Source organism: Knufia obscura (assembly GCF_036327395.1).
Source record: "Knufia obscura strain CCFEE 5817 isolate CBS 148926 chromosome Unknown scaffold_1, whole genome shotgun sequence".
NCBI classification, from domain to species: domain Eukaryota; kingdom Fungi; phylum Ascomycota; class Eurotiomycetes; order Chaetothyriales; family Trichomeriaceae; genus Knufia; species Knufia obscura.
In genome coordinates, this window is record NW_027042687.1 from 1,751,571 (window position 1) to 1,774,269 (window position 22,699).

General features: G+C 51.7%; 10 protein-coding genes across 10 annotated transcripts; 4 read left to right on the top strand and 6 right to left on the bottom strand.

Annotated features, from left to right (window-relative positions):
* Positions 1-480: 480 nt before the first annotated feature.
* On the bottom strand, positions 481-1,116 carry PMZ80_000652 (uncharacterized protein; the record flags this gene model as incomplete). Its single annotated transcript, XM_064869102.1, has 1 exon — positions 481-1,116. The coding sequence occupies one exon, from the start codon at positions 1,114-1,116 to the stop codon at positions 481-483; it is 636 nt and encodes a 211-aa protein (XP_064734599.1).
* A 2,988-nt stretch (positions 1,117-4,104) lies between these two features.
* Positions 4,105-4,995, bottom strand: PMZ80_000653 (uncharacterized protein; the record flags this gene model as incomplete). The annotated part of the gene is made up of 1 exon (XM_064869103.1): positions 4,105-4,995. The coding sequence occupies one exon, from the start codon at positions 4,993-4,995 to the stop codon at positions 4,105-4,107; it is 891 nt and encodes a 296-aa protein (XP_064734600.1).
* A 799-nt stretch (positions 4,996-5,794) lies between these two features.
* PMZ80_000654 (uncharacterized protein) lies at positions 5,795-7,758 on the bottom strand (the record flags this gene model as incomplete). The annotated part of the gene is made up of 3 exons (XM_064869104.1): positions 5,795-5,934; positions 6,065-7,553; positions 7,603-7,758. The coding sequence occupies 3 exons, from the start codon at positions 7,756-7,758 to the stop codon at positions 5,795-5,797; spliced, it is 1,785 nt and encodes a 594-aa protein (XP_064734601.1).
* Positions 7,759-8,868: 1,110 nt separating this feature from the next.
* On the bottom strand, positions 8,869-9,852 carry PMZ80_000655 (uncharacterized protein; the record flags this gene model as incomplete). Its single annotated transcript, XM_064869105.1, has 3 exons — positions 8,869-9,615; positions 9,665-9,795; positions 9,849-9,852. The coding sequence occupies 3 exons, from the start codon at positions 9,850-9,852 to the stop codon at positions 8,869-8,871; spliced, it is 882 nt and encodes a 293-aa protein (XP_064734602.1).
* A 647-nt stretch (positions 9,853-10,499) lies between these two features.
* On the top strand, positions 10,500-12,713 carry PMZ80_000656 (uncharacterized protein; the record flags this gene model as incomplete). The annotated part of the gene is made up of 7 exons (XM_064869106.1): positions 10,500-10,638; positions 10,707-10,787; positions 10,840-10,985; positions 11,066-11,679; positions 11,734-11,846; positions 11,904-11,976; positions 12,059-12,713. The coding sequence occupies 7 exons, from the start codon at positions 10,500-10,502 to the stop codon at positions 12,711-12,713; spliced, it is 1,821 nt and encodes a 606-aa protein (XP_064734603.1).
* A 365-nt stretch (positions 12,714-13,078) lies between these two features.
* PMZ80_000657 (uncharacterized protein) lies at positions 13,079-13,669 on the bottom strand (the record flags this gene model as incomplete). Its single annotated transcript, XM_064869107.1, has 1 exon — positions 13,079-13,669. One exon carries the CDS (start codon positions 13,667-13,669, stop codon positions 13,079-13,081), a length of 591 nt encoding a protein of 196 aa, XP_064734604.1.
* Positions 13,670-15,634: 1,965 nt separating this feature from the next.
* Positions 15,635-17,316, top strand: PMZ80_000658 (uncharacterized protein; the record flags this gene model as incomplete). Its single annotated transcript, XM_064869108.1, has 2 exons — positions 15,635-15,910; positions 15,958-17,316. The coding sequence occupies 2 exons, from the start codon at positions 15,635-15,637 to the stop codon at positions 17,314-17,316; spliced, it is 1,635 nt and encodes a 544-aa protein (XP_064734605.1).
* A 69-nt stretch (positions 17,317-17,385) lies between these two features.
* PMZ80_000659 (uncharacterized protein) lies at positions 17,386-19,597 on the bottom strand (the record flags this gene model as incomplete). Its single annotated transcript, XM_064869109.1, has 3 exons — positions 17,386-18,290; positions 18,349-19,213; positions 19,265-19,597. The coding sequence occupies 3 exons, from the start codon at positions 19,595-19,597 to the stop codon at positions 17,386-17,388; spliced, it is 2,103 nt and encodes a 700-aa protein (XP_064734606.1).
* Positions 19,598-19,965: 368 nt separating this feature from the next.
* PMZ80_000660 (uncharacterized protein) lies at positions 19,966-21,829 on the top strand (the record flags this gene model as incomplete). The annotated part of the gene is made up of 3 exons (XM_064869110.1): positions 19,966-20,144; positions 20,196-20,604; positions 20,651-21,829. The coding sequence occupies 3 exons, from the start codon at positions 19,966-19,968 to the stop codon at positions 21,827-21,829; spliced, it is 1,767 nt and encodes a 588-aa protein (XP_064734607.1).
* A 158-nt stretch (positions 21,830-21,987) lies between these two features.
* On the top strand, positions 21,988-22,560 carry PMZ80_000661 (uncharacterized protein; the record flags this gene model as incomplete). Its single annotated transcript, XM_064869111.1, has 1 exon — positions 21,988-22,560. The coding sequence occupies one exon, from the start codon at positions 21,988-21,990 to the stop codon at positions 22,558-22,560; it is 573 nt and encodes a 190-aa protein (XP_064734608.1).
* Positions 22,561-22,699: the final 139 nt, after the last annotated feature.

Here is a 22,699-nt window from a genome sequence, read left to right on the forward strand (position 1 = left end):
GCGGTGAGCAAGCTCCACCCAACAAAGATTACCAGGGGCGAAGCTTCAATTGCCTACCTGGTAGGTGTGATATTCGAAGGTCAGCTCAAGGAACGATTGTTAGCAGCCACGACATTATGCTTGATGGCTGCTGCCATAGCTCATACTCGGAGCAGTTGGTACAGCTCAGCATAGGAGGCCAGTTGCCATGTACTGTGATAATCTTTTGGCTCATGCACAAACGTCTATCTCATGAAGTCTATCTTTTGTTCTTGATACAATACAAAGGTAGAAAGGCTGGTCACATGCGACGTACAGCTATCGTTCCTTCAGCGCTCACTTCTTCGACAACACGATAACCACCATCATGATCCGCCAAAGCAATGTTTCAACCTTGGTTGAGGGCAATCACACCCACTAGTGATAACTATACAAACGAGGCGCAGACAGTCTGTCATCAACCTATGCAGTCCTGCTCCGCGATCTCAACTCAGATATACCTTAGTTGTCTGGTTCCCATTCCGCATCCTCATCGTCGTCGGAGTCAGCGCCCACATATCCGGTCGCGGTTTGGGATGCTGCTGTAGATCCGAGACGCGCAACTCCTCCATTGTCTGTTGCTTTCCCGCCATTCGACCCTTCTGCATCATGGTCATTACTCTCATCCGTAGCTTTTGCAACCTTCTCCTGGCCCGCGGACGCAGTACTGGCAGAATGCACAACGAGGACTGGGCCTTGATCATCATTTCCAAACCGCAGTGTCGAAAGACCTTGAAAGACTTCTTCAGGTATGATCCCTTCGCTGAGATTGAGTTGGCCGATAACTTGGCCTTGACTAGTGACAACGAGCAGTCTGTTCGTGGAACTTGCAAGATCGTCGCTTTCTGACAGTTGTTTGGCCGAGGAATTTTGGGCGGTAGAATGTAGTGGAAATGTTGCTCGAGCAGCACTAGAAGTCGTGAGCTTGTGTCGTACGATTCCGCTCTCAGTTCTCTCTTCTAGGATCAAGCGATCTTCAGGCGCAGTCCCTCCAACGATCGTGAACCGTCTGTCTTTCGGATCGAGACCGCCAGATTCCTCGGCTGCCTGTCTGGCTTTGCGCAAAACCTCCTCCACTCTGCGAGCACGACTGGACATCTTGTTCAGTGCTCGATAAGATATGATAATTGTATAAGATACAATGCGATGGCTGAATCTCCGGTCGTTCTAGGAGCAGCAGGAATAGTTAGGACAAACGGCTATGTCTCTGCGTATGGAATTAGCGTGCTGTAGCAAGATCGATGAACGATATCAGGACGCATTGCTTGCGCAATGCGTGATGGAAGACGCAACATACCTTGCATGTAGGCTTATCTAACGTTGAGGAACTGCCTGGCGGTAGCGGAATGACGCTTTTTGTGTGCGAGATGAGTAGGTACTGATAGAGTTGCAACACCTGGCGTGTTTTGTGTATGAAAGATGGCACACTCGGTACTGGTCGCAACAGAGATGATTTGTAACGCAGTCGAAATTGGCCACCATAAGATTAGTGGATGTGGTGTCTGATGCTATAGCAACCACACTGACTTTGTCGTCGTGAAAGAGTGCCACTACTCAGAGGCGAGCAACGCAATACTGTTGGCTAGTGCCACAGTCAATCACTGCAGCACTTTCCTCGTGTGCCATTCGTCGTGAACCATAGTGATGTCGTGTGCCGTATCTGCTTGCACTAGAGCATCCACTCGTAGGAGTCAGCGCCTGCCATATGCAGGAGATTTCACACAAGACTGCAATGCGATGTCCCTTGGACTGTCGATGCGTTTGTTGTCTTTCATCACGTCCCATGCAGACGCAACCGTCTGTCGCTGAGCACTGTCGCTAGTGCTGTATCTTGGTGCTGAAGTCCGTGGTTACAGCGAGAGTGCCTTGAGCTGTGGACTCCTGGCTTAGATGTTGAGCTGCATGATCAAGAAGCTGTCTTATAGACACAATGCGGGCGCAACAGCTCTTTGGCGAGTGTGGTTTGTCAGACAACAATTGAGTATACTCGGACCAAAGCTTGCTCTCAGCCCCAAACTCCCAACGTGTCAGCAGTCTAAAGCATGTGAGTCCGCTTTCTGGCTACCGGATTTTGGTATGATGAGACCCATAGAAGGCGTTCAGCTTATAGATGGCGGCGCTGCGCGATTTGCGATGGAGGTGGTCAAGACTGCACCGACGTTGACTTAAGGGACCTGACCCGAAGCTGATGGCCGCGCCGCCTGCCAGTCTTGATAGGCAATGTCTGAAATGTTGCCGAACGGTACTGACAGCTTTATCGACAAATGGCATAGTGCACCCTGTTTGCTACACCGCTGGCGCATCGTGATTGACAACATTGCATGCCCAAGGCACAAGCAGCCACCAGGGTTTCAAAGCGAACAGCACTGATCTTGCATATGATGGGGAGAAAGCAACGAGAAGAAAGGAGCCGTGGACAAAAGAGCTTTTACGGTCAAACCAAGCACGTTATCGGCGCCGTTGATTCTCCGTAGGACAACTCCGGGCAACAGCACCCACAGCGTCAGCAGGGAACGGAGAAGACAGCTTTACTCGCCGAAAGTCTTGCTTATAGCTGCCAGCGTGTCCTTCTGGAAGATGCTCAGACGCCCGGACATCAGCGTGCATGTCGCTCCCCGTTGGCTTACCTGCAACATGGTCCTCGCCTACATCGATTTCGCTCAGATGGCTTCACAGACGAATGTATGAGCTAGTCGTACGCTTTGTCGTGCTCAGTCAGTCACGGTTGCAGTATCGACGAGCCTATGAATCTCAACGTAACGCTGTGGCGTGGCGTGATTGGCGATTGGAATACTGTTGGTGATCAAGGTCCTGAGGAGGGGAATTTCTCGAATGAGCCATTTTTATTCTAATGTCCATGGCTGCAACTCGTTCGAACGAATCGATCGTAGGCAAATTCATTATTAGAGGTTCATTGTCACTGAACAGCGTGCCTCACGAAGTCATGGCGATCAAACCAGGACCTTGAAAGGAATCGTTCAAGGAGAAAGTGTATGCAATGCTTGATGTTCACGTCCAGCGATGCAATGAACGCGGGAAATTCATATGTTGGATGATATTACACCTCAAACCTAACTGAAGAAGGAAAAATCATATGCCACAACTTGAAGCTCAAATTCAAGAGGTCATGTTTGAAACCACTAAAAATCACCCGGACCATCACACGTGAGATACGCAATCCTCACGAGTAACAACAACGCAGCGCTGTAAGTAAACGTTGCCGAGTCCAAGAGTGTACCGGTGTCACAAAAAGAACCCACGATGGCCACCAAGAGGAAACAGGAGCGTCGTGACGCTCTTGCTCTGGTCCGAAACTGTATCGTTCCACCGTTTGTAACGCGTTCTGCCCGCCTTTCCCCCCGCACGAGGGTGCCGAGGGGTGCACCATCACTTTCTACCCCGAGTTGTGTATTCTTCCAGCAATTCGCTTTTCGCGACCCTTGCCACTGTGTAAGACTACCATCCTTCCGTACATTCTTGAACGACGTCGGAACTATGCCCTGTTTGACCTCGCCCCAGCCGCGTTTCATGGTCACGACTCCGGCGTAATATGCGCTTGACCACCGTGACTGCCTCCAGCATGGCGCGGAGAATGTCGGCTTTGACACTTAGACGTGGACCTTCATTCGATTGTATGTACTATCCTTTGCGAAGAAGAAACTCGTTGTGCCGACGAGTCAAAATCGTCGCGATCGTCCTATGGTATTGCCGGTCGAGCTCGTTCTGGGCGCTCAGCTCCCCGATCTCGACGGAGGTTACATTTGAAAGACCGGCTGATTCGAGGCACTGGAAAGACTCCGCTGGTCGGAAACTCGCAGACCTCTTCTTCAAGGTGGTCATGTGCCTACTGGTTGTAGTTTCTGGCAGCAATCAAGCCCATGAAGCCAGCCTTAGCGGCATTCGGGCGGCCTGCGTGAGGTTTGGCGCACACCATTTAATGAAGCGCTTGCCAGTTGTCATTCTTTTGGCACATAACATGTGCCTCTAGGCACTACTGTATCGTGAGTCGAGATCAACGAGTGACTGCGTGGAATTGTATGAGATCTGGATACGTTCTGAATTGTGTTTCCAGATAAGGAGTATTCCTCAACCAGGCATTTCGTGCAGGCCAGGCCTCTTCATGGTGTTACCAACTTCATGCACCTGTGAACCACCAGCCTCAGCCACAATCGTTTCCTTGGAGGCGTTCATCTCGTGTACTTCAGCCTCCTTGCCCAAGACTTCCGTGGGATGCCTCCGATCACCTAGAATTTCGTATGGCCCGGTCATGGTCACATCGAGGTTGTCTGCTGCTTTGGGTTTGTGCCGTGCTTGTCTCTTCTTGAAAACCATATAGCCAATCACGAACCCAATCAGCCCTACCGCAGCTAGCGCTCCGACTGCTATGCCTGCGATTCCTGCCGTACTAACACCTGGTGTATCGCTTGAGGAAGGGTTCGGTGGTGGCGGAGGATCAGAACTCGTGGTCGTCGACGACGTTGATGAAGTGGAGGGTGCAGCTGTTTCTAGCGCAGAAGTCGTTGTGCTCGTGGCTGTTCCATTCGGCAAAGCGATCTGGTTGACGAGCATAAGGTTGAAGCCTGGGCTGGAAAATTCGGTCGGTGCAGTTGGGTCATAATTCGATCCGGTAGTCACGAACTGGAATTCGAATCGTGTGTCCATGAGAACTTCAGTATCGCTAACAGCTATGGTCCACGCAAAGGACCCGGCATCGCTGATATCCACGTCGGAAGCAATTCGAAGGGCGAAGTCATCAGTCGAGACATCATATCGCGTGAGCCATAGGTCATTCCGAGACTGATTCAACGCCAGCCATGAAAGCAAGATTCTTTCCCCGACGAGATATGTGCTCGAGAATGAAGGTAGACGAGCATTAGGATTTGTCCAATTGCTGGCAATCGAGGCATACGTCGGCGATGCGTTTAGAAGAGCGACAACGATTGTCAAGCACGTGAACCTGGTGCTGCTAAACAGCATGCTGGCTTGGTCGCGTGGCTACCATGAGCTATTGGCGTGCCGTGGGGAGTCATGAGTAGGATTGAGAAACAGACAACAAGAGCAATATCCTCACAAACTACTCGACCTGCACTTCAGGAGACGTCAACACCAGAGCTTCGTCGTATCTTGCGCGTGCTATCCACATTGGAAGCTATTGTGGGCTAGTTTCAGATCCTGCTACAGCACTATTCGTGCACGGCTCATTAATAACGAGCACCCCATGGTCGGCGGTGCGCTTCAACTCGCAATGATCGCGATCAGCGCGACGAGAATCTTTGATCGAAATCGATTGCTTGTCCGAATAGCGAAAGGTCTTCTGTCAGCATCATGTATGGCATCTGAGTCAAATCACGCCTGATGAGGTCAAAGTTGGCAGAAGAAGAATGACGCGTTAGAGCCTCTCGCATACCGTAGATTGACCCACCCTAGCCCACTTTTGCCCTGCAGTGTAAGTCGCTCGGCCGTAGTTCCTGAGTCTTTCTTACTCGTCGACCATGAAGACTACTATTGGGGCAAACAGCATGAAACACTTAGTACGGTAGATAGGTACAATTGAATATTCTAGGTGAATATATATCTTCAGGTACCAAGCAGTAGCTTCGCTAGAAGTCGCAATTACCCGAGCAGTGAACATTACTCAGCTATGCCTTTGCAGGTGTGACGCCGAGCGACCGCAATACTTCTGCGAATCACGATACCTCCTACAACTTGACTCTCATACTGGGGTCGAATTTAGTCACTTCATCTCCTTTTTCTCGATGTCGTATGATAGCCTGCTTCAAGCCAGCTCTCCCTGGTGATGCCTCTGATGGTGCAGTTTCTCTACAATGCCTGCTCGAGCAAGCTCGTTCTTCGTCTCTACCGGCGCATCGATATGAGCGTTGAATTCCGCTTTCGGGTTAATAACGAAGAAGCAAGCTGGTCAATTCGAGTTAGCATATTTCTTAAGCATCTCATACGTTCGGAACGTTTGCTCAACCTGCCATATGGTAAAGCAAGCACAGCAAGACTCGACCGCATCGAGAAGGCAGTAAAGGGAAATACGTACTGATAGCAGCCAAGAAGGTAAAGACGGTAACACTGATCCAGACGTAGCGAAAGGATAGCGTGTAGGCTTCCTTCTCGCCCAACTCAGCGGCTGCAATTATTGCAGACGTGATGCCAGGTATGCCGTCCAAAAGGGTAGAGTTATGGCTCTCGAGGCCGCTGAGGAGCGTCTCCAGGTACTGTGGGTCAAAACCAACAGCAGTCGTCTCCTTGATCACTTTGGAAGCAAGGTTGTTGTTTAGCGTGCCACTGAAGATGGCAGAGAAGATAGCCAAGCCGACCGTTCCACCGATGCTTCGGACGCCAATAACGAGACCAGTGGTAATTGAGATAAGCTCCTTGGGCGCCGGGAATTGCGCTGTAGCAACAAGAAGATTGAGTGTAATGCCGATGCCAAGCCCAAAGAATGGCACGTATCCCAGGATGTTGTGTCGTGTGGATGGAGTCAGGGATGACATGAGAGCGGCAAAAATCGTGAAGGATGTAAAGCCTACCACCAGTGGCCCGCGGAGCGTCTTGCTTCGGGAACAGTACGCGCCGGTCAGTTGTGTCACAACAACCAGTGTAATGAAGCCGACAGCATAATATGTGCTCGCCGAGAAAGTATCTTTTCCATACAGAGCAACGGATTCGTAAGCGTAGTACCGATTCGTGGCGAAGAACACCAAGCCTTCAATGAAGAAGCACATGTAGGCGAGGGGAAAATTCCGGCCAGACGTGAAGACAGCGTGGTGCAGTATCCCTTCTTTGGTGAAAAGCCACTCGTAAAGAATGAATGCAATAAGCAGGACACCACCCACAACCAGAGGCCCAACAACCTTTGGATTCTTCCATGGGTAGAGTTCGCCAGCCGAGGTGAGAGCGAACGAAAACAGAAGGAGCCCAGGAACGAAGAGGGCGTTACCGATCCAGTCAAGTCGACCAATCTTCTCCCACTGAGTGAGCTTCGTCTGTAGTTCTCGCAGAGGGGGGTTGTAAAGCAATGCGACGATCACTGCACCCACCCAAAACATAGCGGTGACGATGTAATAGTATATCCGAAAATGATTTGGATCATTTTTTGTCAAGGCGCCGGCCACAAGAGTACCAAAAATCCCTCCTAAGCCACCAGCTGTGGCAGTTGCGGCCTGGGCAAAGGTACGATATTTCCGAGGCAGGATTTCGGAGGCAACGGCATGGATAATGGGCTGAGCACCTCCACTAAGGGCGCCGATGACCTGACCGGCGATGAGAACGCCGAAGTTGTTGGCACGGGAGGCGATCAAGCATCCGACGCCACCACAGACTGAAAATCCGATTAGGAGCCACTTTCGCCCCCATAGATCAGCAGCTTGACTGATGGGAGGGCTCAGGATGCCGGCACAGATGGCTATCGAAGCCGTAAGCCAGGTCGATCGGTTACCACCACCAACGACACCAGTAATTGTACCGGATAGCACGCCTACTCCGCCCGAGAAGACGACTTGCACAAAATACATGCCGACGACGGCCTTGATGGTTATCAGTGTAAGTCTGCTTGACAACGTGAAGGGAGCTCACAATGAGTAGCACAATGGTCTTTGCATGGACATGCTGCTCTGGCTCAGCTGCCAGGTCTTTCGTGACAGTCTCAGGCGTTGGTGAAGGGGATACACGCTCAGCATCGATTTGGCTATGTTGTTTCTCAAGCTTCGCAGTGGTCGCAGTGTTTTCCATGTCGGTGATCAATGACAGTGCAAACAAACAATGAGGGTGGGCTGTTCTCGATTTTCCTGCGAAACTCGAAGTCGAAAAGGGACGGCTTTCCGTGGTTTAAGAACGGCTTGACAGACTCCTTCCTTGTTGCTCTTCGGGTGCCCCGACGGTAGAGATTTGTCCCTTTCGTGCATGCTTACCCAAGCCGTTGTGTCCTCGGGTGCTCAAGGCTGGGGATCGGCACAGATGCTGGGTCTCTTGGCAGTTCAGGCGTAGCACGTGGGCGTTCATCCCCACGGAAAGGACACCGGGGAGAATCTGGGGTAGGTCCAGCATCATGCTCCCCAGCTTCGTTCGTCGTTTTCGTGTGCAGCCACGACGGATGCTGCAAGGCTTGACAAATTGCGCAGGGCCAGGATATCGAATTGCTCCGCAGCATCTTCGCTAGATTTAACTAGGCCTCCTCAAGCAATATGTTTTAATCCCGGGGCGTAGAATCACGCTCTCGGCGTCGCGCTAACATCGGTTCTCGTAGCCTCTCAGCTCTAACATCATCGCAGAAAGTACATAACGCGAGAACCACAAGCGAATGTTGACAAGGAGTAGAAGAACGAGAGCTCTTCTTGCAATTAGCTTTGGCGCTTTTCCCGTACGAAGCGGAGATCATCCGACATCGTGTTGCATTACCGGAACATGTAGAATACGTGAAAGGAGATTGCTAGAGAGACCTCACAAAACCGTACGTAAAACCACCTCGTACTCGTACTCGTAGCGGACACACTTCTGATTTGTCATAATTTGGCTCGCTGATTGGCTGATAGGATCCGGATATCACGTGCTTCATGAGTTAATTGCCTTCAGTATCAGGCCAACCTCAAAGTGCCTCCAGTTCTGTAGATAGCTTTTGCTTGGGCACTCAGATCGCGTCTGTGCTTCTACTTCAGTCAAGCACCCTCCCTTCCACCCAGCTTCGCAGTTGACTTGGGACATTCACAGGCCACGGTCATTCTTTTACATCTCAGTTGCTACAAGATGACACCACTGACTTTTGTGAGGTCTTGCGCATGTGCCGGCACATATATCTTCGTACATTACTATTTTGTTCAACTTCGAATCCTTCCACCTCAAGAATTAAGCAGCACTGCTCACCAATCTTTCCTTAAACTCATATGAGCCCATCGTGAACTGCGAATTGCACATATTTGTCAATTCCCAGGTCTCAGCCCCGAGCTCGTTCTTGCTCCCGACGTCCTCCCAATCTCCTGCGGCCCCAGCACAAAATAACGCTGGAACGAAGTGATCATCCGTAGCATGAGCATCGCGATACTGCGGATGCGTCATCAGCCTCGACATTGCGCGGCGTAATTTTGGGCCAGTGTTTTTGGTGATCACATCTTCTGCTGCTTGCCGGAAATCCATCGACCACGCTTCAGGCAGGGTCTCCTGAGCTAGGCTGTCGCGGTACAGGAGCATTGGTCGCCAGACATTCCGGTACAGATTATGTACCGCACCACCCGTGCCAATCAGTAAGAAGTTCTCTTGCCTGAGTGGCCTCAACGTCGCGCCTACCCGGGTATGAAAATGTGGGTCGTGTCGAGCGTTCATAGACACGATCGTCACTGGTGGACACTTTGAGCTATCAGGAAACATGCGTATCAATACCATGTACGTGTCGTGGATCCAGTCAAACTTGGAGTTTGCCGAGACATTGAACCCTTCCTCAGCCAGCATGGAAATGCAGCGTTCAGCAGTGGCTAAGTCTGGGTTCGGCTTCCAGTCCTTGTACAGTTCGGGTTTGACGAAAGGGCATGGACTCTTGCCGGGTGACGGGTTGGTCGCTATTTCGATCTTATCTCCAAGACATTCCCAGTGAGCGCCCTAAAATTTCAGCCAAGGACAGGTTGTTAGAGGGGAGAAAAGTACGCACCATGATTACAATGCCTTTGATGCCATGCTTCAGCGCCTCATCTCCGCACTTCTTCCAGTAAGTACCCGCGTCCGTATCTTCTTCCAACATTCGAGTCGATCCATGTGAGAAGAAATGGACTGGAGTCAGGCCTGCGAGCGTGTCAGCTTCCGCGTATCTTCAGCGTGACCCTGTATATACTAACCCATAACTATGGCTGCTTGTGAGAAGAGTTTGTTGTGTCGTTCCTGCTGTTTGGTACTACCTCTTCATTTACTTTAGTAATGCATCTTCGAGCACGTCGAACGACCCCAAAAATCCACTATAAGCTCTATCCCCAGTCTTCTCTTTCTGACCAGTGCATGAGCGCCGGCAGGGAATGATCTTGCAGCTTTTCGGCTTCCCACCTAGGCGGGTTCTCCACTACTGAATATACCCGGATGGGGTCGTGGGGTGCTTTGGCCCTACAATAACGCGTCTTGGCATTGTGCTCCAGGACCAGCAGCAAGATCGTTGTGTCCGCACGGTTGAGTACCAAGGCTATGGTCTTTGCAGCACGAGCAGCATCTATCGATAATTATACAGCTCCAAACCGACTATGGTAAGTGTCTGCCAGTAATGAACCTACCATTACACTCTTACTGTTCATGATTCCTTCCATAAACCGTCTGAAACTACTGTGGCCTTACGTTGCCTTGACTTCTTCTTCCTCTGAGCACGCAACGAGCGACCCGAAATTTAACGTCTCAACCGTATCCGACCGGCCAAGCTACTGCAACAGGCAAGGTCTTGCTCAGACCACCGACACTGTGTACACCAGATTTCCTTCACCAGGTTTTCTCTGTGCTGAGACAACATGGTTGAAACAAATGGCTACAAGGAGTCTTTCACGAACGGGGATCATGCGCCTTCATCTGCCGACTTTTCGACGGATTTCCTGATCGTTGGTACTGGTCCCGCAGGTTCAGCCTTGGCATGTTTCCTTGCTTCTTATGGTAAGAACAATTGTGGCCTTGCCTTCGTTATGTTCGCAACAGATGGCTCGACTGACGATGATGTCCAGGCCTACGTGGCTTGATAGTGAGCAGGGACCCGAGCAATGCAGACACGCCAAGAGCTCATATCACAAATATGGCAGCATTAGGTTCGTATTACTCCAGATAAGGCTGGTGCTGGACAGATACTGATACGAATAGACTGTCTACGCGACATTGGTGTCGACGTAGACTGTTACAAGCTTGGGACTGGCAAAGACAACATGATTCATACTCGTTGGTCGAACAGTATGGCTGGAGAGGAGTATGCTCGAATATACTCATGGGGAAATGACCCGAAGCGAAAGGTGAGACTTCTCTGTTAGCTGAGCTTTCATAATCTGGTGTCTCGAGGTCCAGCGTCATCTGACAGTTTACTTCCGGGCAGGGCGACTATGAACTCGCAAGCCCCTCTGAGCCGCTCGATCTGCCTCAGACATTAATGGAGCCCTTGTTGATCCGATATGCCACACTCAACGGCTTCAAGTGCCGATGGGATACTGAGTTTGTGTCTTTCGTCCAGCATGCGAGACTGGGTGGTGTCACGACGACACTACGAGACATGGTCACGCAGCAGACCTATCAAGTCCATTCCAAGTACCTTTTTGGCGCTGATGGTGCCCGCAGCAACATAGTACGACAGCTGGAAGTTCCTATGATAAAGAGGCCAGGCCAAGGCTTTGCGGTCAATGTGTTGATAGAAGCAGACATGTTGCATCTTATGGAGCACCGCAAAGGTAACCTACACTGGATCTTGCAACCAGATAGAGAAAACCCCGATTATGCTTGGATCGGCTGCCTACGAATGGTGAAGCCATGGCATGAATGGCTGTGCATTATTTTTCCTGCCCCTGGTGCTGAAAGGGCACTACGTTCGGAAGAAGAATACATGGATGTTGTTCGTCAATTCATCGGAGATAATTCCATCAATGTGAAGATCCTAGGATTGTCGACATGGGCAATCAACGAGACTGCAGCAGAATACTATTCGAAGGGTGATGTGTTAGTAGATGGCCCTTTCTCTTCTTTTCGAAGCCGCTAACGGGTCACTGCAAGGTTCTGCCTGGGCGATGCTGTCCACCGCCATCCGCCGAACCATGGCTTGGGATCGAATACCTGCATTCAGGACGCCTTCAACTTAGCGTGGAAGATTGCCTATGTCAGCAAAGGTTTGACTGTTCTACATCACTAATCAGAACGAAAGCTGACAAGCGATTCTGCGACAGGGAAAGCAGGCAAGGAACTCCTAGAAACCTACAACACAGAGCGCCAACCCGTTGGTCTCGACGTCGTTACACAGTAAGTCTCCTTGCCTAATCACTCAATCAAGCCATGTCATTCGTTCTCTACAAAGATTCACACACTCACCCTCAGCCTACAGAGCAAACGCCTCCCTCCGCAACCACCGCAACGTGTGGTCCGCCCTCGGCAATATGGAACCCACCCTCTCCGCCCGTCTCGCCGCCCACGCCGAACTCCGCGCCGATACGCCCGCTGGCCGCACACGGCGCACAAACCTGCAAACCGCGCTCAAAGTGATGGACCGTGAAGAGCACGGTCTCGGCATCGAGATGAACCAGCGCTACAACTCGTCAGCTGTCCACACCAAGGATCAAGGGCCCATGCCCACCTTTGCGACAGATCCGCTTGAGCATTATCATGCAACGACGTATCCAGGTGCGAGGTTGCCACATGTTTGGCTAGATCGTGCGGTCCCTGCGAAGCCGGTGTCGACGATTGATCTGGCGGGGAAGGGACGTTTTTTGTTGCTGACGGGGATTGGTGGAGAAGGGTGGAAGGATGCTGCGAAAGCCGTGGCGGGTGACTTAGATGTGCCGATTGTGGCGTATTCGATTGGATATGGAGGGGACTATAGAGATTTGTATCTCGATTGGGTCAAGGTCAGAGATGTGGAGGACTCGGGCTGTGTGCTTGTGAGGCCGGATTATTATGTTGCATGGAGGTGTGGGAGGTGGGAGGAAGGGTGTGGGGAGAAACTGGAGAAGGTGTTGAGGTCGGTGCTCTCTTTGGACTGATGAGTGGGTTGCCAGCATTGCCCAACAACACAACGCACTTGAACTCGCTAGCGTGGCGACACTGCGCAACAACGCTAAGTAATTGGCCTCCGGGCAGATGAATGCGGGCGTCCACGTAAAACGTTGCGTTGTTGAGCTGCGCTGTGTTATCTATGAATGTGGTATGCTTTAGACTTGAATTGCTTATACTGTAACACAGTAAATATCAGTTACCAGGTAATCGGAAATTACACAGTCTCCTGGATATACAGATATGTGCATTCGTACAACAATATAATCATGATGGCGTGTTTCGTATTCATAGCGCGAGCTTGTTTGTCGCTCTACCTCACTCACGCCAGGTGCCATCGACAGAGGATGATCAATCACACCCCTGGCTCCAACATCAACGCCTGCAGCGTCGACGCCATCTTTGAACAACACGGCCAGCGCATCTTCTGAAGCTCCACGACGAAAGACAGCATAATTCTGGGGCTGCCATAGGCCTCATCGCTGTGGAGCTTGGCCCACACGACAAGACCAGCGTGAAAGATAGTGACGGGAAGCCATACTGGACAAATTTTGCCTCCCTTATTGTCGCTCGCTGCCGCAGTGTCCAGTATCGCCCATGCATGCTTGAGCGTCTGCTCTGGCACTGTCGTCTTCAGATCTGATACCCTGCCTGATGGGTAGCCTGCGTGGTGCGCGAGAGTTGTGACTTCGGGAAATGAAAGATAGAGCCGTGAATAATGGTAGAGAGCCATGACACTCTGTGGAGCGCTGAAAGTGGTGTGCCAGCGATTAAAGGCTCTGGAGAGGATGTCATACATCCTCTCATGCTCACTGAAAGGCGATAGAGGCACAAACGGATTGCCTTGCTTGGGCCGATCAGCAAGACGTGCAAGTGACCTGTGGAGGTAGATGGCGTCCGAGAGCAATGCAACGAGAAGGAGGATGCTATCTTCGATGTGCTGCATGTTTGTGGGAAGGCTTGCGTTCTGCAGGACAAGAGAGTAGATATGCCGAAGCTTGTGTAAGGAGTGCGGCATCCGAATCGCCATCTCTTGGGTCGACAAGTTCATGGGCGCGTCCATATGTATTGCTTGAAGAAGATCTGCCAGCCACAACGCGCATATGGTAGGACTGGGAAGAAGCAATGAGCGATTGAATGAGGTCTGAGAAGTTATTACCGACCTATGAGCACTGAATGAAGGACGGTCTTCGAAGAGACAGGACTTGTGCAATCGTCTTCGTCGCGCAATCTACCAGCATGAGGCCGTGGGACGTATACTGAGCATTGGACCTTACCGTTGATGTACCATAAAGGATCATTCTTGCCCAACGCCAGACCTTTGGGTCTGAATCAACAGCACTGTACATGGACAGAAGCACTCCCTTCAACGATCAGCAAACAGCCATAAGACGAGAGCGGACTCACAGCGACCAAAGCCTCTTCCGTCCGCGTCTCTCGGTTATCTATCTCCATCATGACTGACCATAGGCTTATGGCCGCGGAGAAGAGCTCTCTTGGTCGACCGGGCTTGTCCTCAGCGACCGCAGCCATGCAAGCCATGGCAAAAAGTAGATGAGGAGCTATCTGTTCACGCGAGGCCGGAGGTACAGACAAGGAGCCCAACAGAAGCTGACCGTTGTATGTGGTAGGAAAGGCAAGACGGAGTCGAGTGAGTTCGACATGATCTGGCATTGAGGGAAATTCAGATAGTAAGACCAGTGGATAAGTGTACTTATCCTCAGCTTGCTGGGCATGTTAGATAATCACCATTGACACCAACCAGAACACTATACACCAACCACTCACATCGTCACTCAAGTTCAGCTGCATGAGCGGCTGATTCGACTGTGACTCGTCGTTTGCGAAAAGTGCTCTCTTGAAGTCCACTAAGAGGGAAGGATCTGGAACCTCGCTCGCAAGTGCCACATCATGTTGTGAGGGATCCCACTCACCGGGCCAGTTTGGAGCATGACTGGCCATACTTAGGGAGACGTGGCGGCGGCTGGTGAGAGTTCTTCGATGCAGCAGTCACCATACAAGATGAACCGACTGGCAGATGAAGTGTTCGACGGTGAGGTCTCAGCGACAAAATTCTACCGAGGCAGGAGGAGAAAAATTGCCGAGGTGGGGTAGAACGTCTAAGGTGTACCGTAGGTACGAGTTCATGCTTTAGGCGACAAGTTAGGGGCTGATGAGGCTAAGTTGGGGGGCACTCATGACCCTATAGTGCAGAATCGTTCCCTGTTCCAGGTAGTTACGGTGAGGCATCAAGCACAATTACGGCGACCTATCCTCCACTGTCACGGACCCCGAGCTCACTCACAGTGCTCGATTCCAGCTCCATCCAAAATATCAACAATCGTAGGTATAGAAACACAATGACAGAGGTCGATATTGATATATCGCTTGTCAAAGTGCAATCAAAGACGGTAAGCCGACATCCTGACAATTTCCGAAACGGATTAGTAACGAACCATCATAGTGCGACATGTGTGGGCGTGCATTCACCCGGAAGGAGCACCTGGAGCGACATCGCCGGACACGTGAGTCGGCACGTCCTCTGAAGTAAGGTGTATCACTCAACTGACCGAGTGCAGACACTAAGGAAAGACCCTTCAATTGCCCCCTCTGCGGAATCAGCTTTCCCCGAGGTGACGTTAGGGACAAGCACGTGAAAAGGTGCAATGGTTCCAATGACGGCCAGCCAGGTGATGAGACTCACTCTGGGAGATCGTCGGCAGTACGCCATCCACGCTCACGACTGGCATGCGACGGCTGCCGCAAGAAGAAGCTGAAATGTGACAATGTACACCCTTGTGGAGCGTGCGCTTCAAAGAATCTGCTGTGTACAACTTCTAGTACAAGCAAAAGGCCTGGTCGCCCTAGACATGGCCTCCTCTCCCCACCTCTGGTGTACAACTCGAACAGTATGATAGACGATGGTGAGGTAGGAAGTATTCAGGGGCCGGATCCTGATATTACGGAATCAATCGGTATGAACGGTCATCGGCTTCTAACAGAGCATACTAGCATCGAGTACGACGGTAGCATGCTGCCAGCGACGTCGCTTCAGTCACACCATGCCCACCACAACAACTGGGGATCCAATGCCGCGAGTCTTCCGGACGTCCCAGAGATGGGTGTCTTTGGCACTGGCGATGAAGACTTTGACTTCATGAGTGGATTATGGCAACTTCCTTTGACGGTGTGTAGCATCCAGACCTGAGAAGTTGTTATGCTGATTCATTCCAGGACATGGAAAGTACGGGTGACGACTTCAGCTTACCAATTGGCGATGAGACATGGCTGCAGCCACCTCAGCGGGAGGAGCTTCAATCAGACCAACCTCTTAGCATGATGAGGGACTATTTTCGAGCTCGGTCCAGAGCCTCCACTCCAACAAGAATAGAAGCTGGCCAACACCAGTACTCGGTTGCTCCTCGCTTGCAGATCTACGACACCGAGATTATCAATGTCTTCCTCAACCTTGCCAGAGACCACTTGTCATGTTCTTTCCCTATCTTCTCCGCGTTCAAAGCAACGTCGGGCATGAGAAAAGAATTATGTCTTGCCATGGCATCTGTCGGAGGGCTGTACTGCCGTGTCCAAGGCAGCACCAAGGTCGCAAAAGCACTCTATCATGACTCACGCCGACTCCTTCTGGAAAGCCACTTTTCGGAACGTGCGATGCATTTCGAGACAGTGTTGAGTTTCGCCAAGACGTTCATGCTACTGGAAATCTACGGGCTTTGTAGTGGAGATAAGAGAAGTTATGAATTCGTGGAGGTCTTCCATGGCTGTATGCTCGACGTCATCAAGCAATACACCTTGCATCCAGCAGCGCAAACAGACCAAGTCTCGTCACTCAACGACGCCACTCGAACGCTTGAGAGTTATCGTGTGCTCTTCCTGTTACTGCCGCCATCAATCACAACGACAGTCGACACAACACGAGATCAGAATCTAAGACAATTGCTGACACCTGGCGACTCCACCATAGAGAGCGTAGTACCTAGCATCGCAGCTCTAAGTAGTCTTGCCTGGATGGCCGGCGCCTCTCACAGACCGGATCGAAAAGTTCAACTATGGAGATCGGAGTTTATCGAGCTCGCGCTCGACCGATGGATACGATCAGGAGACCCAGAGACCCAACAATTACCACAGATCTTACTCTATCACATGACGCACATCTTCCTCCATTCCGACCTCGTGGCTCTGCAACGCTTCGCCATGGGTTTCGCCACCTCCGATCAACAAGATTCCATCCCGGAAGCGATCCACACATGGGCCAAATCCAGAGACTTCGCGATTGCCAAATGGCACGCGTCCAAGATTCTTACACCAGCCAAAAAAGCCGTCATAGCAGCGCACACACGAAGTCGTGATCAAGGTAAATCAAACCAGACGGAGCCCCCGCATCTGCCGTATTGCATATACTTTGCGGTCCTGGTGGGATGGTACGAAGGATTGATTTCAGGCAGAAATGAAGCACGTGAAACGAGCATATCTGAAGGGGCGCAGCTTCTTCTCGGGATGAGAGTGCGTGTTGCAAGACTGTTGGGGACTGCGCTGTATGAGTTACTGCCTGAGAGGGCACGGATTGCTGAGTAACAGGTGACACGCTTCGCATTCAGCGGGCCACTAAAAAGGTGAGTACCGTCGTGAAGTCGAGAGGCCATGCTAGCTCAGTCTCTGTGCGTTTGACAAGTCGGGCACACCCTGATACTGCACTACTGTAGCTTCAGCAACTTCAATCACCGGGAGCTCAGCCAGGCGACTAACGATGTGATGAAGGGTCGGCAAATGCAATGGTGTCGTTTCGCAGAACTTGACGTGGCTATCGCTTGCGGAATTTCGCATTGACATCACCGCAGAAGCTCGTGGGTCTCCTCGAATGAGCACAGTATACTCGGCGTCCGCCTCCGGACCATGCGCCCCAGTCCTAGGCATGTACTTATGCAGCAGCAGATCCTGATCAGCTGAAACGTGGTGGCAGTTCTGCAACGCAGACCACTTTAGCGTAGCCCATTTGTGCCCGCGCCATGAGATTTCAGCTTGATATGAGGCCTCAGTAGTCGTGACAGCAATATCAGAAAACACCTTCGGCACTCCAAGTTCCTCCCTTCCAGAGATGATCGGATCAGCGAGATTCTCGAACATGACGGGACAGTATTTCCCATTCACTACGGCATTTCCATCTTCCGGCGTGTACTGCACTCCGTAGATGTACAGCGCCAGCAGATCGTACCCCCCACCACCCAGCCACGCCAGGTTCTTGAACGACTCAACCACAAACGCAGCCGTGGCAATGGTATCGGGCTTTTCGAAAGCATAAGCGCTGCTCGGGAATATGTTGCGGAGCATGGTGGCGCTGGTCTTGAACTTGATTGTTGCTTTGACAGTGGTTGTTCTCTGCAAATCGTCTTTGTAGCTGCGGCCCCAAGCGTCTTGGCGGGGTCCGGGGAAGGGGCCGAAGGCTGTGGGCTGTCGCCAGAAGCGTGCGGTTTTCCATTTGTGTTGGCGGAGGACCTGGGCTGAGGCGTTGGTCTCGTTGTGGCTTAAGCTGTGCTCTAGTGTTTTCAAGGCTATTGCGATTTGTTAGCTGGACTACATTTGTGTGAATGAAGAGATGGGTTAGCATACTTTGTAGAACAGCAGCTTGTCCTCTCCCCACAGCGCGATTTTCGTCGCTACTAAGATAAGAAATGTTCCGAGACTTCATGGAGCGCTCGTATCGAGCTTGATTGTACAGGGCCAAACGCTCTGGTACTTCTGCTGGCTTGACGCCGCTCTCCAGCATGATACCCAAGGATACCGCATCTTCCAGAGGCTGTGCTTCTCGCTGCGCGATTTGTGTAATAGAGGGTGAGATAGCATGCGCAGAGTTACCGACCAGAGCCATCTTCTGGATGACGAAGCTTGGGAGAGCTCCCGTGTCTGACTCAGGAGATGGCGTTAGTGTGTCAGGACAGGATTCGTTGATCAACTTCGATAGCACAGGTGCGTAATCGGTAAAGATCGCCAGGAGCTGTTTTTTGGACACGCTTGGCCTGCAGCCGTTCAGGACATTTGACGATAGCTCTGATTTGCATATGATAACACATTGTAGCTCCTGGTCGTTCGGAGTAGGACAAAGCGCAAGAGTCTGGTCCACACCGCACCACACGTCCAAGGACCTTGAGGCCGTGATAAGACGCTGGGTTTCTGAATTATCTAGAAGCTGCTGCCGAGAGACAATGAAACAGAAGACACCGTTAGGACTTCCGATAGCTGTTGGCCTGCCAGGGAGCACTGTGTTACCATATTTGAAATGAAGACTGTCGGCAACAACGATTACGTCCGCCGATCGCTGCGAAGATCCATCCAGAGTGATAGTGGCATTTTCGGGATCGCACGCTGGTACGCGACTTGAGTTATGGATTCTGACAGGAGTCCCGGGCCCGTCTTTGGCGACAGCTCGCTGCAGGAGCTGATTGCAGAGGTGTGCTGTATTGGCCAGCAGCCATGGCTAGAAGGGGATTGTCAAACACGGTACGCTTTTCCATGGTCTTTTACTTACATCCTGCCATCGAGACTCAGTTTTCTGGAGGTTTTCTGTGATTACGAGCTCGTTCTGAGAATTGAAAAGACGAAGCTGGGCCAGCGGAACCGCTCCGCTCTCGCTCTCACGTGGATCAACGCCAAGACCTTCCAGAAGTCCTGCGCAATTTGGTGGTAGATGAGTAGTTGCGACTTTGACTGTTTGCCTGTCTTCAGACTGATCGTGTAGCTCCACGAAGTGACCTTGCTGCCGCAGCGCGATCGCTGTGCTCAAGCCTGCTATGCCACTCCCAACGATGATGATCTTTAACTTTGAAGGGCTTTTTCCATTCGTTCCGTTGGCTAATTCCATTGCTCCTCCCAACTTGAACGACGTGATCAAAACTCATCCGGAACCATTCTTGACTTCAGAAACGATGCTCCTTTAGCCAGACGAAGCACCACTCTTAAAGCTAGCAGCTTGAGGAACGCCTCTGAGCCGGCTTTTCTCGTCTGGTCGGCCTACGGGCTGTGCTCGGGAGATGGAGTCAAGCTTCCCGAGCTAGGAACGATAGTCACTTCCTGGGTGACACTGCACGGTCCGACCATGCATATCGTACTTTCGGCTTTCTGTCACGGTGAGACGTGTCCGCGCCACGACTTTTCAGTATAGAAATTGATATGACCCATTTGGTTCGTTAGAATCTGTTCTCGCAATCACAGCTGTTTTCCGACCTCCAGATGGAGAGCGCATACAAGCTAGACGACAAGTCCTTCGACTACATCTATGAAGAGAATGTTTGTGTCCCACTGAAGCAAAAGGGGACCGTCAGGTGCAATGTTTACCGTCCCAAACGCGCACACAGATCTCCAATTTTGCTCACGTATGGGCCATATGGCAAGGATGTGCACTATTCCAGGTATGCTCCTCGTCGCTAAAGTCTCGATGAAAGCAAAGTCTGACAGCCCAGGTTTCATCCTGAATCATTCGCCGAAGTGCCAGATGAGCACCACTCTCCTCATTCCTCCTGGGAAACACCGGATCCCGGCTTCTGGACGAGCCACGGATATGCCGTCGTCAGAGCAGATGAGGTAGGCACCGGCCAATCACCCGGAGTGCTTGATACTATGTCACGCGGCACTAGTGAGGCTTTCTTCGATGTCGTGGAGTGGGCGGCAGACCAGCCATGGTCGACTGGCAAGGTTGGCCTCCTGGGCATTAGCTACTATGCTGGAAGTCAGTGGAGGGTAGCAGCCCGTCAGCCTAGAGGTCTATCTTGCATAATTCCCTGGGAGGGAATGTCAGATTACTATCGAGACAGGTGTCGACATGGAGGCATTCTTTCAAACACTTTCATCTCGTTCTGGTGGAACCGACAGGTATGTTATCATCTGGCAGCTGTGTATCTTGCTAAATAAGGGCTAGGTTGTTACTAACCAGTACGGGCGTCCTGGAAGAGCAGCTCGCGGCTGGGGCTTCGACACCATAGAGGGCGACCTTCCAGAAGACCAACTAGTCCTCAACCGTCGCGATCAAAACGATGATAATGCGAGCAAACAGTACCGTGATCAAGATTATTACGCCTCAAAAGAGTACGACATGGCGGATATTAAGGTTCCTATACTCTCGGTGGGTAACTGGGGAGGTGTTCTCCTTCACTTGCGTGGGAACGTCGAAGGATATCTCAATGCAGGCTCGAAGCTCAAATACATCCGGTTCATCACAGGACGCCATGACTTGCCCTTCTATTCCAAGGAGAACGTCGAGATGCAGATGTCCTTCCTTGACGCTTTCTTGAAGGACGAAGACCGAGCAGGTTGGTCTACTGGCGAGGCACCGAAGGTTGGAATCACACTACGAAAAGGCAATGTTGGATATAACGACGCCGAGGCTGAGAAACAGTACCAACAGCGCTTCGAGAACGAGTGGCCAATTCCACGCACTCAGTACACGAAGTACCACCTGACGCCTACCAGACAATTGGTCGAATCTCCTGACACCTTCGAGGACAGCAAGCTCTCCTATAGAGCACCTGGATCATTACAAAGCCAACAAAAGATCGAGTTCCTGACCGAGCCTTTCACCACTGAGACAGAATTTACCGGCCACATAGTCGCCCACCTCTGCGTCTCATGCACATCATCCGGCATCAGGGAACCATCCGAAATCGACATCTTCACAACCCTGCGCCACCTCGATTCTAAAGGCCAAGAGATCCTCTACACCGGAACAGTCGGCGACCCTGTCCCCATCACCAAGGGCTGGCTCCGCGTCAGCCTGCGCAAAATTGCCGAAAGCCATCCCCGGAACACGCCTTGGCATCCCCACCGGGAATATCTCGCCACCGAGGTCCAACCCGTCATTCCGGGGGAGATCTACGAAGTCGATGTCGAGATTTGGCCAACGAACGTTGTGGTCGAGCCCGGTCACCGACTGCTCTTTGAGCTGTCCTCAGGTGACACCCAGGGAGCTGGGCTCTTCGAACACTCCTCGGAAATCGACCGTCCACGCGAGAGGCTAGAGGGCTGGAACCACGTGCACTTTGGGCAAGGAAGGGAGAATTGGCTGCTCATGCCTGTCATACCCCCGGTTTCGGGAATATAGGTAGGAAGCACCCAGAAACAAAACCATAGACAACAATTACACAATTTTACCCCGTCCTCAGTCTGGTTCTCGTTCTCGTTCTGTTCAAACTCGTTGTCTCTGGTGCTTACTCTAGACCTCCTCTCAGCCCGAACTCCAATCCGAAATCCCAGACAATCATGTCAGCCCCACCACCCTCGTCGCAGTACCCTCCCAATACAAACCGCACCGTCCACCGCTACATCACAACACACGACGCCAACGGCAAAGCAATCTTCGACTCCACCATCCCCACCGAAGCTCCCACACGCAGCGTTTTGAACGGCGACATGCACTTCTCCCTCATGTACACAAACAACTCCTTCCCAGCATCCATGTCCACCCCCGCCGACATCGAAGCCTACGCCTCCTACCTCGAGACACCGCCCGCAATCACGATTCCCGGCGGCAGCGTGTGTCGCATCTGCAATTACGCGCCGGGATATCTGACTCCGATGCATCGCACAGCGTCGATGGACTTTGGGGTTGTGCTTGAGGGGGAGATTGAGTTGGTGTTGGATAGTGGGGAGACGAGACGGTTGAAGAGGGGGGATGTGGTGGTGCAGAGGGGGACGAATCATGCGTGGAGGAATGTTAGTCCTGATGTTGGAGGTGTGGGGCAGTGGGCGAGGATGCTGTATGTGTTGGAGTCGGCGGTGCCGGTGAGTGTTGGGGGGAGGGTGTTAGGGGAGGATGAGGCGGGGATTGATTAGAGGTAGGGGAGGAGCGAGTTTTGAAATCTAGGTATTTGTTGGGGAATGCAAATAATTACATAGGAAACTTGAATATAGGACGTTACGGAGAATTGGTTCGAACAACAGGGTTGTGCAGAGTTGAATATTGACGAACGAC